Consider the following 18,688-nt stretch of genomic DNA (forward strand, 5'->3'; position numbering starts at 1 on the left):
AATATAAAAAGAGCTAAATTAAAATATTAATAAAAACTATGATAATATACATTAAGCCAAAACATTATGACCACCTGCCTAATATGCTGTTGGTCCTTCGCATGCCCGCTGAGGCATGAACCCTAAAAGACCCCTGAAGGTGTCCTGTGGTATCTGGCACGTTAGAGGCAGAACCTTCAAGTCCTGTAGTTTACGAGGTGGAGCTGTTGTGGATCAAACTTTTTTGGTCCAGCACATCCCACTGATGCTCAATTGTCAAAGTCGCTCAGATCTTTATTCCTGCCTATTTCACCTGCATCCAACAAGTTGATTATGAGAACAGATTGTTTGCTTAACATCTACCAGACGTCAATATGTGGCCTTGTTAGGAGATGATCAACGATATTCGCTTCACCTGTGACTGGTCATAATGTTTTGGCTCATTAGAGTAAATCAAACTAAACACTGCTGCTAAATGGATGCTATGAATGGATAAGGAAATAATGACTTTATTCATCTTCTGCACTTTGTGCTACCATAGCAACATTCAACTCAATGTATATCTTGAATGCAATGAAAGTGCTTTTGATACAAGCATCTGCCAAATGCATTAGTGTAATGTGAATGCATCTCTGAAACTAATTAGGTGAAGTACCTTATTCTGTAAGAAGCTAAATGTTGTCATGTTGAACATTACTTTTTTGCATTTGAGAAAATGATATTCCAGTTCAGCCTTTGAAAACTGTATAATCTAGGATTTGTCTGATTAATGTTTCATTGGTGACTCCAGCTGTGAGTTGTTCAGCCAGCTGTCGATTCATCATCGAGCTGAAGCATTTGTTGCAATATTTAGTGCGTTGTGCTGTCATAACAACAGACTCAAGAGATTTGAGAGGAAGTAGTGTCCCTAACAAACATTGCACACATGAACACATCAGCAGCGTAAATCTGATAATCTTGAAGTGAAAATCGTGCCATGGGTGGAAGCATGGGTCAGTGTGGTTCAACTGAAGATGCCCTGGAGCTTGACATGTCACTCATGTGGATGTGCTATAACTGTAATGTTGAGACAACACAATTGATTTCAATAAACATTGGCATTAGCATGATGATTCAACACTATAATAAGGATAACATTCATAGCGCACAAAAATTGCATTGAATAGTCCATTTTTAATTTAATTTAATCTACTTTTAGGTTTCAGAATCTTTAATCTCATGTTTGAATGATGTACATATAAAAGTAATATAAAGTTATTCTATTGCAGTTATCACTTGGATAAATGCATCTACTAACAGACACTTTATTTTAATATTTTAAAGTATTATAATAAAAAATTTAAATAACAAAGTGATGAGTAAATTAAGAAAGTGACAATCAACAAATAAAAAAAAGAATTAAGAAATAATTCAAATGGAGATCAATTCAAATGAAAAAGAATGTCCCATTTGTAAACAATGAGCAATATTTTTTTTTTTATGTTAATGTTATTTAATATAATGCAACTGTTCATTGTTAGTTCATTTCAGCACAGGTCCATTAAATAATATTAAGATTCATTTTTTGATTTTAGCAATGTATTAGTAAATGTCAAAATGAACATGAACTAAGATTATTAAATGATTTAGAAGTATTTTTCATCGTAGCTAATGTGAATAAATGGAACCTTATTATAAAATTTTACCAAAGAAGTTTGTTATTTAAGAATGAAACCATTGAATTAAAGATGGGAAAAGATTGAATATCTCAGTAGTGTAGTGATGGAGACACTGAGCTGAGGCAGATCTCTCTCTGTCTCTGTCCTGGTCATAGGTCCTGCAGCGGTTCTAGCGTACCTGCGTGCGGAGCTGCGAGGAGCAGAGCCCTGTAGACTGCTGAAGCTGATGGTGGTCGGTCCTCCCCGGCAGGGTAAGAGTGCTCTGCTGGAGGGACTGCAGACTGGCAAACCTTCCCCCTTCGTCAACACTGACTGCAGCATCCACACGTCCAGCTGGGATCTGGAGCGACCCGTAGGAGTAGTCAAATCTTCTGTAAGGGTGCACACACACACACTCACACACAATTGTCAAGAGTGCTTGTTATAAGAGACGCATCATTCTTATAGGCCTACAGTTGTCGTTTGAGCCAAGATGAAAACGGCATCGTGTTTGTCAGCATTTTGTTTCCATACCACATTAACAAAACATTTAATCACACTAATAACACTAAAAACAATACATTTACAAAAAATGTATAATAATATAGTAATATCAGCAAAATTATATAGGCCTAATAACAGTCTTTAGTTCACGAACACAGCACAAATCTGCCATCTGTGAAAATCAAAAGCAGCTTCAAACGCTTAAAAAACAACTTGTTTAACAAGAAATATTCTTCAAATTTTTTCACTGTCATTAATGTAGGTCCACAAGAGTAATCTTAAGCCAGTAAATTAAGACAGTTGCTAAACTGTTATATATCCGTCTCTGAGAGAATGTGCCGTTAATGCAGCGACAGATGCCGAAAGTACATTTCTGGTTTCACTTTCAGGGAATAAGTGTGCGCGTTTACATGCATGTTCTTAACCCGATTATGCTGAATAAACTGACACTGCATGTGGTCATGTAAACGCATTAACCCGTTTTCCTTTATCAGAGTCAAGTCATAAGTTTAAGTATAATCCGGTCGACTCAGCTAGATTTTTGCATGCAAAACACATTAACCCGCGTTCTTTGAGCTTATTGAAGTGCACATATGTGATGGGCTATATGACTGGAAAGCGTCCTTACTGTGTATTTAAGTGCATCTAGACAGAGAGAGCACTGGTAGGAGCACATATATCGCAAACTCCAACTCTTTCGTGATCCAAGGAATTATAAAAACGTGTTCTCATCTCGTGCAGAAATAGGCTACAGTCAAAATGCTGCATTACCGCAAGAGAGTAGCCTATGTGTCCGTAAATTTCACGCTGTCATGTTGAAATACTCAGCTGAGTCAGATATACAAGAATGATTAGGATATATTTTTACCTCACTATACCGGGAAATAACCTGATTTAGCCTATTAATAAACACTCCACATTTGCTAGGAAAATAGAAAAATATTCTCATGCTATAAAACTAAGTAATTAAACAAGCAAATGAATGAGTAAATAAGCAAGTTAATGATCAAATAAATAAGCCCCGCCCCCTTACAATAGTATTGTGTATCGCCGCTCTCACAGGCTGACGATAGACCGATATGAAAATGGAGCATATCGCCCAACACTAATATATATATATATATATATGTATATGAATGTATTGTTTTACTGTGATTATACTTGCTTAATACATTTAGCAGAATGCATAATAAAAATGTTGAATATAAAACCAGAAATTCAAATATATAAATATCATCCATTCATCCATCCATCCATTATTAAAGTGTTTCTTAATATATGCATACATTTGCTGCCATAAAATTAAGTAAATTTGGTGAGGAAAGAAACTGAAACGCACTGTAGACAAAGGAAGTGTTCTTATGTTGATTTAAAAACAATGTGTGACTTCATCATTTGAGCTTTTACTGAATTCCCAGTCTATCTGATTTGTTTTTCAGGGTGTGCCTTCAAATGTGTTTTTCCCACAATGCTTGCTTATGGGGAAATGAACAGCTATGTTTGCTTTAACTCTGTAAAGATGATAAGACAAAAAAAAGAAAGAAAAAACCTTTATAGCAAGTCTAAAAAACACACAAAGCCATTTAAATGCCAACATTTTGACATCAGGGTTTATGAATGAGTAGCAGCTCTGGACCTTGGACCCCTTTTTGTGGCCTTACATGGTTTCTTAGCAGGAGTTAACAGTGTTTCAATTCTCATCAGGCGCCCTGAGTCAGAGCCAGACGTATAAAACCTGAGACAGTGTCTCGCACACACTGATGTCATATAGACATGTTCTTATAAACACACACAGAATGGCCTCTTACACGTATGTCATCGACAGAAGCAAACGTATACACAAGCACACTGATGTTATAAAGCCCCAGAGATGTCGCTCCACCTCGAGCAGCTGTGAACACTTACTCCACCGCTGACTCGCTGCAAGAGTTATTTCGAGTTTTTTTTTTTTTTTTATTGTATATATCAGCTTTAATGCACTTATCAGACAAAGAAAGTTTTAATGACAAAAAGAAGTATTCGAAATGTACTGTCATTTAACTACTTGCAATCTGTAAGGGGGTACATTTTTATTTCAAATTGACTTCAAGTTGCTTCATAATGGGGCAAAATAACCATTGTTTCACTTCAGGAACTTTATAATTGGTCCCAAAATGCCTTGATGAAAATAAGAGTGATGTTGTCAGGCGGTTTAATGCCTTTGTTTCTACTCTGGATACAGATTGACTTGGTCTCCTTCAATTTGTGGGACATTGGTGGCCCGGCCAGCATGTCGACGGTAAACCAGTGCTTCTTCACAGATAAGGCTTTGTATATGGTGATCTGGAATCTGGCTTTGGGAGAGGAAGCCGTGGCCAACCTACAGTCCTGGCTCCTCAACATCGAGGTGAGCAAAGAATATATAACACTTTGAAAAAATGGCAGCGTTCAAGTGCTAACTTTGGTCAGGAGGCTTCCATACTGAGCTCCATACCATAAATAAAAAAAAAAAATGTTTTATTGACTTAAAGGGACAAGTCATTCTATGAAACAGATGCATTTTTTTTTTTTTTTTTGATGAGGTGTAGATAAATGTTTTTTTATTTAGTGTTTATTTAGAAGTTATTTTATATTTTAATAATAATGAACAACATAGCAAACTAAATGTATAAGTAATTTAATAATTTAGTAATTATTTATTAATTTAGTATTTATTTGTTATTTATGGCATGGTTAAATAATAATGAACAGCATGTTGCCATTACAAACTAAATTAATAAAGTTTGTGTTTATTTATTTTGAATATATAAATTCTTAATTGAGTATTTGAATAATAATGAACAGCATTTTGCCATTGCAAACTAAATAAAGTTTTGTTTTTGTTTTTTATGTGTGCAATAGTTTAATGTTAATAATTTTGCCATTGCAAACTGTTATTATTTATTTATTTATTTATTTATTTATTTATTTGGTAATAGTTTAATTATAATTTTTCCTTTGCTAACTAATTTAATAAAGTTCTTAATTTTTTTACGTTTATGGAATAGTTCATATTCACAACTTAAAGCTTATTTAATGCTTTATATCAACTAAATTCTATGGCCTATACAAAGAGAAAGAACAAAGACAAAATTATATTTATATATTTTCAGAATGTGCATATTTACTAATAGAGCAAAGATAAGTTAGAAAAGCAGGGCACAAGCTAAAAAATAGATAAGACTCAAGGGGAAAAAATAAAACAAAGTTTCTGGCATGTTGTAGATGTGTTTTGAAAAGTATCTGTTTAACATATGCAAATATACACTAGTCTATAATGTGTTCTGTAATCTGTTCATGTGTGTGTCCCTCAGGCTCGCGCCCCTAACTCTGCTGTCATTGTCATTGGCACACATTTGGACCTCATAGACACTAAGTTTCGTACCGAGCGTGTCGCTACGCTGAGGGCGTATATCCTGGCACTTTGCAGAACCCCTTCTGGTGCACGGGCCAGTGGCTACCCCGACATTACATGGAAACACTTACAGTTGGTTTTATTATCATAACATGCTTTAGCTTCTTTAATGGAATTGTTGTGTTGATTTTTGTGTGAATAAATGTGTGGTTGTTTGACAGTGAGGTGTCGTGTAAGACACTAGAAGGCGTGGACGGACTCAAGAGGCTGTTGTTTCAGGTTGCTTGCTCTATGAGGGACATCAGCAACCCTGCTAGCTGTCACAAACTGGTGGGAAGACTGGTTAGTGTTAGTTAAGACTATGGATGGCGTAAATCACTGTACTCTCTGACATCTATTCAGTAAGATGGAAAACTAAAGTCAAACATACTGTTGCTCCACCTCAAATGCATTTAGTGGATATTTTGAGGAAAAATACAAGTAAATAAGTGTGAGAAGGCTGTGCAGCATTTCATCTGTAATGCAAAAAAAGGAGTTGTATTACTTTAATGTCTTTAAGGTGAAATATCTCAGTCAGTGTCTTTTTGTTGTTATACAGATCCCCAAAAGTTACCTAACCTTGCAGGAGGCCATAAAGGCAGAATGTCTGAGGAGAGACGAAGCCGATGAGGTTCAGTACCTGACGGACACGGAACTGGAGCATATCATTGAGCAGAGTCCTGCTAGCGATATCAAAGACTATGAGGATCTGCAGACAGGTAATGCATCATTTATTATAAAATAAATATAAAATGTTTTTAAATATACATTTATTTTAAAATCTATATTTTTCTATTTTTTAAGATACATATTTATATTTCTGTTCTTATTAACATCTATCTATCTATCTATATTTCTGTTCTTATTAACATCTATCTATCTATCGGTAGTGCATTTACAAAAATAATAACTGTTTTAATGTATATTAATAATATTTTTTATATTATATTTTCTTAAGATGTATATTTATATTTCTGTTTTTTAACTTTGATATATATTTTAATCCGTATGAATTGAGTTTTTTTTTTATTTAATGAATTTGATTATTTATTGATTAAATAATTGACCCCATTTTTTTTTAAATATACTAATCAGCACACTTTTTTTACCGCACATTGTTTTAATGCCTAATTTCTTTTGTAAATTTCAAAGCATGTGGAATTCTAGATTTTTAAATATAGTTTTAAAAAATTGTCCCTCATGTTAGTTAAGTAATTATTGGTAATTTTGTATATTTGGAATACAAAATGTTATTTCATTCACAGTTCCTCGCATTAAAGTTTAAAATAGATGTGAACTCCTTGCAACCTATTTGACCGCTGCAATCTAATGCATTTCCAAGTGAAACAGGATTCAATTAGAAGAATATGGCTCCATAACATCTTTTCTGAATCACACAGCGATCAGTTTCCTCATTGAGACCGGCACCATACTGCATTTCTCTGACACGAGTCACGGCCTGTGTAAACTGTACTTCCTGGATGCCGTGTGGCTGTCCGAGTGTTTGGAACGCATCATCAACCTGAGGGGCTCGCGCTCCGTGGCCTGCAATGGAGTGATCAAGGCGGAGGACCTCCGCATGCTGCTGGTAGGAACCGGATTCACCCAACAAACAGAAGAACAGTACTTCCAGTTCCTGGCCAAGTTTGAGATTGCTTTACCAGTGGCCAGCAACAGGTAAAAACAATGGATTCGAATTTCATATCTTCAGCATTCATTCATATGCAGATGGGTAAAGCATAAACCTATTGTGAAAATAATGCAGAAAATGTTTTTCATATATAGTAATATTTAATAGATTAAAAACAATAGCTTTCTGTTCTTTGTAACTTCAATCTATTGTTAATGTTTAAGTTTTATTTATTATTTTATTATTTTATTTTAATAATAAAAATATCTTTATCTTTTAATTATTTAATGGCTGTAATTTCTGTGTGATTCATGAACTTTTTACACCCTATGGGAACCATCCATCTAGGAAGCACATTACGAGTTATTGTATATTATCCATTTCAAGTGAGCATTGTTTCAAACCTAATTTTGCCTCAGAAATGTCGTCTTCTCTTCATAGTTATCTGCTACCACACCTTTTGCCACCCAAACCTGCTCTGGACATCCACGGCTTTCGACACCAAACTAACAACAACATCCAGCGGCATTTTAAGATGAGCTTCGTACCTGCGGGATTTTGGGAGCGCTTTATAGCAAGAATGCTAATCAGTTTAAACCAGATGGACGTACAGGTAAACACATACCCTGAGATGACAGCTTAACTGACCAATAAAAGTCTAATAATTGCAGTCATTGCAAACATAGAATTAGAGGCCACATGATGACATTGCTTCTGGCTTGAAGTTTACAACAGCCCCTGAAAACGCATGGTAAGACGCTTGGCACACTGTATTCCAGGTATCATTTTTGCCATTTTCTTGGCAAAATAATTTTGATTTATATATCACTATTAATATTTAAAATAATAATGTTGATAATAATATTGTCATTGTTATCATCATTATTGTTGTTGTTAAATAAGTTATTAAACAAAATAAGAAATATTACTGTTGTTATATTTCACTCTAAAATAAAAAATCAAGTGTTTTATGAAAAATAATCATATAATAATACATTTATTTCATAGTACAACAGTACAATTACAATACTAATGATTTTCTTAATTATTTCATCTTCAAACATTAAACCATCAAACATTTATTTTGACAGAAAACCGCAGGGAGCCCTCAAAGTCGGCATGAAACTTGCGATAGTCTTTTCTTCCCTATTTTGACGAATATCCAGATGAAATTGTAGGACGGAACTTGATTTTGTCTGTGGGGAATTGATTGGATTGTTGTGGTTTGCTATTGGTGGATCTTATGTGATTGACAGGTTGTCCCGCAATCGCGCCTGTGAACGCATCATCAGAGAAGAGAAGTCGCTGCAAGAAAGTTATTTTGATGAAAGATTACAAGGGCACATGGATTTAAAAAGAAAAAAGACGTTCACTGATAAATCATTTATTATAAATACCACAATATTCCATAAAAATAAAAATAAAAGATTTCATGGTGAAATTTTAAATCTAATCTTTAAATCTAAGATCACTTTAAATCTTCTCTTTTGTTGACAACTGCCGATGTTTAAGCACTTCTTATTACAAGTTTGAGAAGATGGTTGCACATTCTGTGTTCCTAAATGAACAAATTCACAGCATACGAGAATGTGTGGAACAGCACTTTCTGCGATCAGTCGCAATGAGACTGAGTTGCTTGCGTGTAAAAGAGCACAGTGCTGCACTTCACTCTGAAACACACAGCACATATATTTACTCAAATCAAAGCCTTTGCGATTTGATAAGTAATACTGCAATTTATAGTGCAGCATTAGTAATGCATCAATGAATTTGACAATGAGGATGCCATGCAGGAAGTGAGACGTATCTTTGCAACGCTTGGGCTAGTTGGCATGAAACTTGCTATGCATCATTGCCAGACCAGTTTGGTGACATCGCCATCTATTGGCCTAGGCACATGAAATCCAGTCAGAAATCATAATTTCGTCATGATGAACGTCATGATTCTTCACTTCATGTATTTATAGGGTGCTACTTTATGCTATTTTGGACCAATTTTGCATATTGGTTTTTTTTAGTTTTTTTTAGTTTTTGCTTTTCCTCCCACAGTGTTTGTTGAATCTTCGCCAAAATTGGTTCAGGTCAGACACAGACACAGACACAGACAAAGACAAAACCACACAAATTCAATTACTGGATTTTATTCTCCAGAAAAGCCTTAACAATTTTGCTGGCGAAGACACCAAACAGGAAGTGAGTCATTGTCTTGGCAAAGCTTTTGCATATTGACACAATTTTTCTTTCTATCAACGCCACATTGCCCTGAGAATATCATTCAAATTTGTAGCACCACCTACTGGTAAAACTTTCTGAACCAAACAAAACTGCTCAATCATTCAGTATCAAAATGAAGGCTTGGCCATGTAGACGTTGCTTGTAGCTGTATTTTAAAGTATTTCCTTATATGACAAGTTCTCAGGTGAAAGTGTCGTTGAAGCTGATTGCTGGTTTCAGTGTACTGATTATGATGTATGTCTCCTACTCTTTCATTTTTCATAATAGGCATTCGAGACCAAAAAGAATACGAAAAACCAGAGGAACCGCAGTACCGTGATCTACAGCTTTGCGGGGAACCAGCAGCGCAATCGCTGCAGCACGTTCCGTGTCCGTCGCAACCAGACCATCTACTGGAAGGAAGGGCTGTTAGTCACCTTTGATGGTGGATATCTGAGGTTAGTAAATGTTTAAGGATTATTTATTTATTTATTTATTTAATTTGTTTTACATCTAATGAATAAAAGTATTTTTGCTTTGAACATTTCTTTTACTTCATCACTTCAGTGTTGTTATTGTTAACAAAATTTATTTATTTTTTTTTATTAAAGGGCACATATTATGCCCCTTTTCGCAAGATGTAAATTAAGTCTCTGATGTCCCCAGAGTGTGTATGTGAAGTTTTAGCTCAAAATACCCAACAGATCATTTTTTATAGCATGTTTAAATTGTCACTTTTTGGGGCTGAGAAATGCAATTTGCATTTATCCCTTTAAATGCAAATGAGCTGCTGCTGCCAACACAGAGGGCGGAGCTTCAGGAGCTCACACTCAGTGTCAGGACAATCTCATCTCACGGAATGATAATATCAAAACAGAAACTCTCAGTAGCGGTGTTCATTTCGACCCGGAGTCAGACAATAATGCCCACAGAGTCAGAGAATATATGCTGTATGAAAATAGAACAGGTATAGTTTATTATAACCTTTATTTTACCTGGAAAAGAAGCACATTGAGATTAAGTATCTCTTTTACAAGAGCAACCTGGCCAAGACTGACAGACACAGCTTGTTTGAGTTTAACTGATAACATCCATCAATACATACACATATACACAACACAAGCAAACCCAATCAAATTTCAATATCAATACATAATTAGTTAAAACATCTGCAGCTCGATGTTTCATTCTCCAAATCGTTTAAAACTACTTTGGAAAATGTCCAATGAAACCAGCTCCCTAAAGGCCTCATTATACTTCTGCGTCGGACCTACGCCGGAGCCTATACGCCGTAGGCAACGTGTTGGTTTTATTTTATACTTCTGTGTCGTTGTCCGCGTTGACGCGCACCTAGGGAGCATGTGAAACCCCGAGGGAGGGGTTCTGGCAGACCAATCACAGCGCTTGTGTTCGCGTAGAATTGACGCGTTGTTACATTTTTGGAGAGGTGCACGTCAGGGTACACCGTAGGGTACGCGCGCTACACACAGCCTACGACGTAGCTACGGCGGCAGTTCGACGCAGAAGTATAAATAGGCCTTAAGTTTCAACGTACTTTGCAAATTATTCCAGGCAGAGGGAGCAGCAAATTTAAATGCTTTTTTCCCCAATTCAGTACGTGCCACTGGAACAGACAGTAAGAATAATTCCTGGGACCGTACGCTATAGCTACAAACATACTTTTTACAGATGTAGGTATAAAGATATGAAGGAAGTAGACCCAAGATAGATTTATTAATAAAAACATGCCAGTGTTTTTGTCTTCGGATGGACAAAGCAGACCATCCAACCCAAGCATACAACACACAATGATAAATGAGGGTTTTAAGATTTTTTATGAACCTCAGTGCACCATGATAAACAGTGTCTAAAGCATGTAAACATGCATATATATATGCATGATATAAAAACCCAATTTCACTTTCAATCTTTTCACCAGTCGCTAAACATGAGGGCCAAAGGAGAGAGCGTCATCAATTAAAATCCCAAGAGACCTATTCTGAGACACAAACTGAATCTCCGAAACTTGGGACGTAGCAATAGGCAGAAGATTATGAGGGGTTGATTTTGATTTAGAAAACAACATGATTTTTGTTTTATCAGCATTTAAAACTAGTTTTAATTTACGCTGTAATTTATGCTGTTAATTTACTAGTTTTTTATTTAAGTTACGCTGAACAATATTAAATGCAAGCTGTAACTGAGAGAGAACCAGATTGGGTGTGGATGCTGAACTATATATAACTGTATCATCAGCGTAATAATGAAAATTTACTTTATGAACATTTTGATCAATATTATTTATATAGAGAGTAAATAGGAGTGGTCCTAGGACTGACCCCTGTGGCACACCTTTAGTTACATTGAGTGAACCAGAGATAAAACCTTCTGCCTGTACACACTGAGTTCTGTTTGAGAGATAGTTATTAAACCAACCAATAGTATGTTTAGATAATCCAATACTGACAAGTCGTTGTATCAGTAAAGTATGATCAACAGTATAAAATGCTTTTGATTGATCGATGAATAAGGTTGCACAGTGTTTCTTGTTATCAACAGATTCAATAAAACCATTTAGTACTTTTAAGGCTGCCGTAGCTGTGCTATATTGTTTTCTAAAACCAGATTGAAAATCAGACAGGGTATTATTAACAGACAGAAAGTCCTTTAATTGATTGTTGACAAATGTTTAGAGGACTTTGGCCAAGACTGACAGCTTGGAAATGGGCCGGTAATTATTTTGGTGTGTGGGATCTCCGCCTTTAAACAGGGGAAGAACAAAAGCTGATTTCCATTTCATTTAAGACAAGATAAAGGGTAAAAATATGAGTCAGAGGTGGGGCAATAAAATCAGCTGCTAGCTTTAAAAAGTAAGGTTCCAATTGATCAGGACCTGCCGATTTTGAAACATGTAAAGATTTAAGGGTTTTGCACACCTCAGAGATTGCAATTGGTGAAAAGTTGAATGACTGACTAGACACAAAGCTCTCTGACTGAACAATCGAAGGGTTCACATGAGCACCATTAATTGAATCAAACAAAAAACAAGAAGCTATGAAGTGTTCATTGAAACAATTAAGCATTTTTACTTTATCAATGATTGTATGAGAGCCCTTATTAATACATGATGGAAGTTCTACATTGATGAATTGTTTAGATTGTGAGATGTTTGTATAAGAAAATGTTCAGCTTTAGCTTTTCTGACTGCAACCGTGCATGCATTGCGCAATCGCCTGAAATCCTGAAATCAAGCCAGTCTGATTTTAAAATCGGTTTTCCTAGCTTTTGCCCATGCCAGGTTGCTCTCATGAAGCATATTTGATAAAGGATGAGAAAACCATGCATTATTCTGACCCTTCACCCTGTACCTTTTGAGAGGAGCATGTTTGTTGGCTAAAGCAGAAAAATTTGCATTAAAAAAAATCCCAGGCTATTTCAAGGTCAGGAATTAAATTAATTTGTTATTAAAATCGTGTAGGAACCCTTGTTCTGAGAAATGTTTCATGTCACGCTTGGTTATGATGCGTGGTTTGGTTTTAGGAATTTTTGTGTTTCTAACTGTTGCATTCACAAACATGGATGCAGTTGAATACTTATGGGGAGTGTTTGTTAAGATTAGACCTATCAGGGATGATTTTTCTGGACGTTTTAGGTTCGGTCTAGTGGGCATGTCAACAATCTGAAAAAGATTCAATGCATCGCAATAGGTTTTAAATTCATCACAGTTTGTTGTAGTCCTTAAAAAGCAATTTCTTTAAAAGAAAATACTCCCTTTGCTTTGAACTTTGAGCATTGCAGATGTTTATGCTCAAACAGCAACATTACACACTAACTAAAGTTAGAAAAGTGAAATCATAATCAACCACCCCTTTAAGATAAAGTACCAAAATCACAAAAATTGTAAAAATCAAAGCTAAATAGAATTTTTTTTTTTTTTTTCAAAAATGTTAAAAGCACAGAAAAAAAGACTAAAACAAACTCAAATGAAAATTAAAACTTAATAAATACTACAATAAATAATACTAAAGTAATACTGTATCTGTCATTGTGGATATACTTTTACGGAGTTTGCCGTAAAGCATTATGGGACTACCTTCTCTGCAAGGGATACATGTGTTGTTGTTGTTTTAAAATTGTGTCCATAAAATGTTATCTTATGCTTTACATACACTTAATACAATTATAGTTATAGAAAATTAAAACAATTTTGTTAATTGAAATCAAATAAATAATAAATATTAGATGAAAACTTAAATTAAATGAAAGTGAGAAATGTTTCCTTGGCAACTCAATGAAATAAGTTGAAGCACTAACATTACTTACTGGAAATAAAAACTAAACTAAAATTAAAATAAATTCAACCTAATCAGTATTATTTAAAAAAGAAGAAGATAAAAATGGAATAAAGTACATAACAAAATTACTTAAAATTAAACAAAAATTATAATGAACATTTTTAAATATTGATAAAGCTATAATAGTATATAAATAATACTAAAATAACACTGATGAACATCTGACTCAGATCCTAACACTAGTGTGTGCAGAGATTCATATAAGAAAAGACTCACATTGTTTCTCGCCCACAGCGTAGAGTCATCTGACCTAAACTGGAAGAAAAAGAAAAGCGGAGGCATCAAGATTATCTGCCAGTCGGAGACGAGGGACTTCTCTGCGATGGCTTTCATCACCGATCACGTTAACTCCCTCATAGAGCAGTGGTTTCCTGGTGAGGACTCCTCCAATTGTGATTGAGTTTCTCAGATCCCAGTCCACAGGCATATAGATCTCTATAGATCTCTTAGATATTTAATTTCATGCACAGGCCTATAACTTGGTTTTGTGGGTGGATTGTAGACTGTTTACTTCATTCTGAATGTGTTAATTTAACCACACAATGCATTGCGGTTAAAGACGCCACTTTAGCCCATACATTTAAAAAGTATATTCATCATTGTAACTGTATTGGTAATAAGATTATAACATGCATCCTCCAGTGCAGGGGGTTTCACACTGGGGTCTGGAGAACCCCAGGGGGCCACACAGAGTTCTAGGGGGTCCGTGGAAAAGTTTAGAGAAAAGCAGAATTAGCCTATATTGTAAATACTTGTTTAATGGCATCTTTTTATGAATGAAGGCCAGTATCACTGATACTAATACAGCTACACTATGTCTCAATGAAATAAACATTAATTATAGCCATTCAACATTACAGTGTAATTAAAAACTATCAATTTTTTTTTACATTTATTAGGCTTGGTTATATGACTTCGTAATATAGAATGCGCATCACATTTTTTTCAGCATTTAAATGTGAACAGCTTCAAATGTGGGATTTAGAGTCTTAAATATTTGTTGAAAGTAATACATTTTTATCAATGACTAGGACTGAACCAGTAGTAATTATTCCAGTTAGAAGCAGTACTGAAATGCGGTTTGTGAATTGCACATTGTGACAGTACTAGTCTAAGATGATATAATATGAGTGTCTCCATGCAAAACAAAAGTGACGACATCACTTGCAGTCATAAGACAGAAGCCCAACCGAAAACAAAAAGACTAAAATAGCATCATAATTAGGGTATCAAGTGTGATGATATCTTGACAAACATCCTACACCCATAACCGAAGGGTATTAATACGGATGTGCAGCTGTTTGTTGCAGTACATTCAGTGTGGAAGTTTGCTGTGTGTCAGTGCAAAGCTGCTTCACACTATTAACACACTGTCAGTCAATAACACAGGTGCAGCACAAACACACACTGAACTCATATAGATGGGGTGCGTCATACTTTAGTTTATACTGCAGCAGTGATTGATTCATTAATCCACACAAAGCTTGTTAATTATACTAGACGCATCAGCACACACCTGCTCAAGTCACCAGTTACCCATCAGGACTTCTATTCTACACAAATGTTTGTGTGTAAACAAACAACAGTAAGAGAGATTATTAACAGATGCATGTAATGTTTTTTTTAATCTTGATAAACAAATCACCCTTTTAAGCCATTTCTGAGATAATACATATATACTGAGATGTATATTTAGTGTTGTCAAATGGATGAAAATATATTGAGATGTATATTGAGAGTTGTCAAATGGCTGAAAAAAAACCCCTGTTATAATAAGCCCTTTTAATTAAGCATGATTAATGTCTATTTTTATATAAAAATCAGCATCTGTATACATGCATTTAGCATTACATGCTCATAATTATCTCTACCCTTCTCCCCTGGTCAGCATTGACAGCCAGCGAAAGTGACGGCTCTCGTCTCATCGAGCAGTACGCTCCCTGTCCGTACTGCAGCTCTGTACCCAAAATGTCTGACCCCCTGCCTCTGTCGGGCTCCAATCACAGCACTGTCCACTACTTCAACATGGAGGACTGTGTCCTGGCAGCTGTGGAGAAGGAGCACATCACCTGCCCCAACCATCCCAAACAGCCTGTGCCGCTACAGGAGCTGGTGCCTGAGCTCTTCATGACCGACTTCCCTTCACGGTAAGATTTCAGCATGAAGTTTTGAACCATCTTTTTACATTTACATGTAATCATTTAGCAGACACTTTTATCCAAAGTGACTTACAAATGAGAACAATCGAAACAATCAAATCAACAATAGGGCAACAATATCCAAGTGCTGTGACTAGTCCCAGTTAGTCTAGCACAGTACACTTAGCAAGTTTTTATATATATATATATATATATATATATATATATATATATATATATATAAAATATATATATTGTATACTGTTTCTTGAAAATATACAGTATTATATATAACTCAGCAGCTTGGGTTGAGTTAGGCAGGTCATTCCACCAGCAGGGAACAGTCCAGCTTAAGGTCCGTAAAAGGGATTTTGTGCCTCTTTGGGATGGCACCACAAGGTGCTGTTCACTTGCAGAATGCAAGCTTCTGGAGGGCACATAGGTCTGAAGTAGTGAGTTTAGGAATAGGGGTGCAGAGCCAATAGTTGTTCTGTAGGCGAACACAATGCCTTGAATTTGATGCGAGCAGCTATTGGCAACCAGTTCAAATTGATGATGAGAGTTGTGACGTGGGCTCTTTTCGGCTTGGTAAAGACCACTCTCGCTGCAGCATTCTGGATCAGTTGCAGAGGTTTGACAGTACATGCTGGAAGGCCTGCCAAGAGAGCATTACAATAGTCCAGTCTGGATAGAACAAGAGCTTGGACAAGGAGTTGCACCAATAGGAAGGGCCTGATCCTCCTGATGTTGTATAAGGCAAATCTGCAGGACCGGGCTGTTCTATCTATATATATCTATATCTATATCTATATCTATATCTATATATATATATATTTGCTCTTCTGAGCATCTGCTAGTGTGTGGCATTTAAGTTTTGTATTCAATGTAAACAAAGTGGGTTAGGGTTGAGTTATAGCACAAATATAAACAAGGCTTTCGGTGGGCTGCCGTGCTCTTGTCTTGGCATAAGATGTGTGTTCTCTGTGCGGTTGTGGTACATCACATAAACTGGATTATTAATTCTGAAGTTAAAATGGAAGAAGAATCTGAGGGTTTGAACTGCAGCTCTTGTCTTTGAGCCACGTCAAACAAATCTCTTTGAAGAGGTCCCTATGCGGCAAAGGGCTGAATAAAAGTCTCTGTGGGACGTCATACTTTATATTAGGACTTAAAAAAAATCACATAATTATGAATTGATAAATTTCAAGGTTACTACAATTGTGCATTTGGCAGAAGCTTTCATCTGAAGTTACTTATAATGCATTCATGGTTTAGTTTTGTATGTGCATTGGGAAATAGAACTGCAAGCTACTAGTTCAACCCAGACTCTAGTTGTCAACATTTTGATGTTGAAATGTTGGGTGAGACGCAGAGACCTGATTTTATCCATCAGGATTTAAATAAAAAGGAAGCTGAATTTGTGATTTTACAGACTGAGCAAGTTTTTATATTTTGATTTACCAAAACAACCATTTTTTATTAATTTGGAATAACATACACTGATGGTTTGTTCACATTTAAAATTAGGAAGATGCATTAAGAAAGGGTCGATTTGGATCATTAAAACACAATAAAAAATATGTAGTAATATTTTGTCGCATTGGCTCTGTTCTAAACCCCAGTGAGCTGTGCCAAGTAGACAGCATTTTTAGACTGCGAATTTATGCTGAATTATTAGAAATCTAATTTTGGCCAACATTCAAGGTGACTTCCTATTTATTCTTTGTGAATCATGCAATCGATTGCGACAAACACAAAATATGATAAACGGCGTCCACAGAAATGTTATAAATATAAGTTTTTGTTTTTCGCAAAAGAAAGTTGAAATGACTCAAAGTACCTAAACAATAATTATATGTGCTATGCATTTTATCGTTAGAGTATTACATCAGTCAATTATGAGGTTTCATTTTAGTTAGGATGCTGCCTATGTAGGCAGTACACTTTGAGGCAGCTCGCTAGCGTTTGAAACAGAGCCACTGTAACACCGGATGTACTGGAATATGTTCTTAATAGAGTTTGGAATTAAGGTTGAGTTAAATTGCTTTACTCACAAATGGTGGCCTTTAAACTTTCTCTTTGAAGAGACTTTATAACAGGCCTATTGTGAATATCAGCCCTAATGAGCATTAACTCGTTTTGACATGATCAGCATTTTTTGCTTACTTGCAGATAAACCTTATTTATTCAGACCAACAACTACATCAGCAAGTTTTCATCTTATATTTAAACTGTAAGTGTGGTGTACGTGCATTTATACATGGGCAGTGTGACCAAATCTTATCAGTCATGCTGAATGTCAGAATATAGTTATTTTTCCTGGAAATTCAGCATGAGATTTAATAATCATGCAAGAAGGTCTATTTTTGGATAATAGAGCAAATTAAATACTAAATGAATGAGAACTTGATGGACGCAAGACACAAGATAAGATTATTCATAACAAATTTCTGATAAGTCTGGCATCAGTGTTATTTTTTTATAGTTTTACTATTAGTTAACATTAACAATAGCAACACTGTCAGGCATCTGAACAAAAACAGTTTCACATTATGAAACACTCGAGTCAAAAACAAAAGATTTGCATGAACTTCATTACAACAGCAGTTTGGCCTGGAGACGTCTTTAATTATACAGAAGGGATGAATGATTTTACCAGTTATTTGATATAATTATGCCAAAAGTATAATCCTCTTGGCTTGATGTCTTATAAATGAGTGTTTCCTGTTAATTCTTTGCCGCAAGTTTGTATCACACACCAAAAAGGAAGTTCTGTGGAAGGAGAGCATTAAAAGCATCTGTACGTACCATCAGTCAGC

The 18,688-nt window shown here is 35.5% G+C and overlaps 1 protein-coding gene across 1 annotated transcript in view; it reads left to right on the plus strand.

Moving 5' to 3' along the window:
- The window catches only part of lrrk1 (leucine-rich repeat kinase 1), an 85,432-nt gene that overhangs the window by 31,709 nt on the left and 35,035 nt on the right, over positions 1-18,688 (plus strand). The window contains exons 15-24 of the mRNA XM_084404699.1: positions 1,793-2,010; positions 4,342-4,506; positions 5,453-5,625; positions 5,715-5,835; positions 6,092-6,251; positions 6,933-7,209; positions 7,604-7,775; positions 9,665-9,834; positions 13,966-14,105; positions 15,620-15,878. Coding sequence (XP_084260825.1) covers positions 1,793-2,010; positions 4,342-4,506; positions 5,453-5,625; positions 5,715-5,835; positions 6,092-6,251; positions 6,933-7,209; positions 7,604-7,775; positions 9,665-9,834; positions 13,966-14,105; positions 15,620-15,878 — 1,855 coding nt within the window. The remainder of the gene's footprint in view (positions 1-1,792; positions 2,011-4,341; positions 4,507-5,452; positions 5,626-5,714; positions 5,836-6,091; positions 6,252-6,932; positions 7,210-7,603; positions 7,776-9,664; positions 9,835-13,965; positions 14,106-15,619; positions 15,879-18,688) is intronic.

The sequence above is a fragment of the Rutilus rutilus genome (genome assembly GCF_951802725.1).
Source record: "Rutilus rutilus genome assembly, chromosome: 3".
Classification (NCBI taxonomy): Eukaryota; Metazoa; Chordata; class Actinopteri; order Cypriniformes; family Leuciscidae; genus Rutilus; species Rutilus rutilus.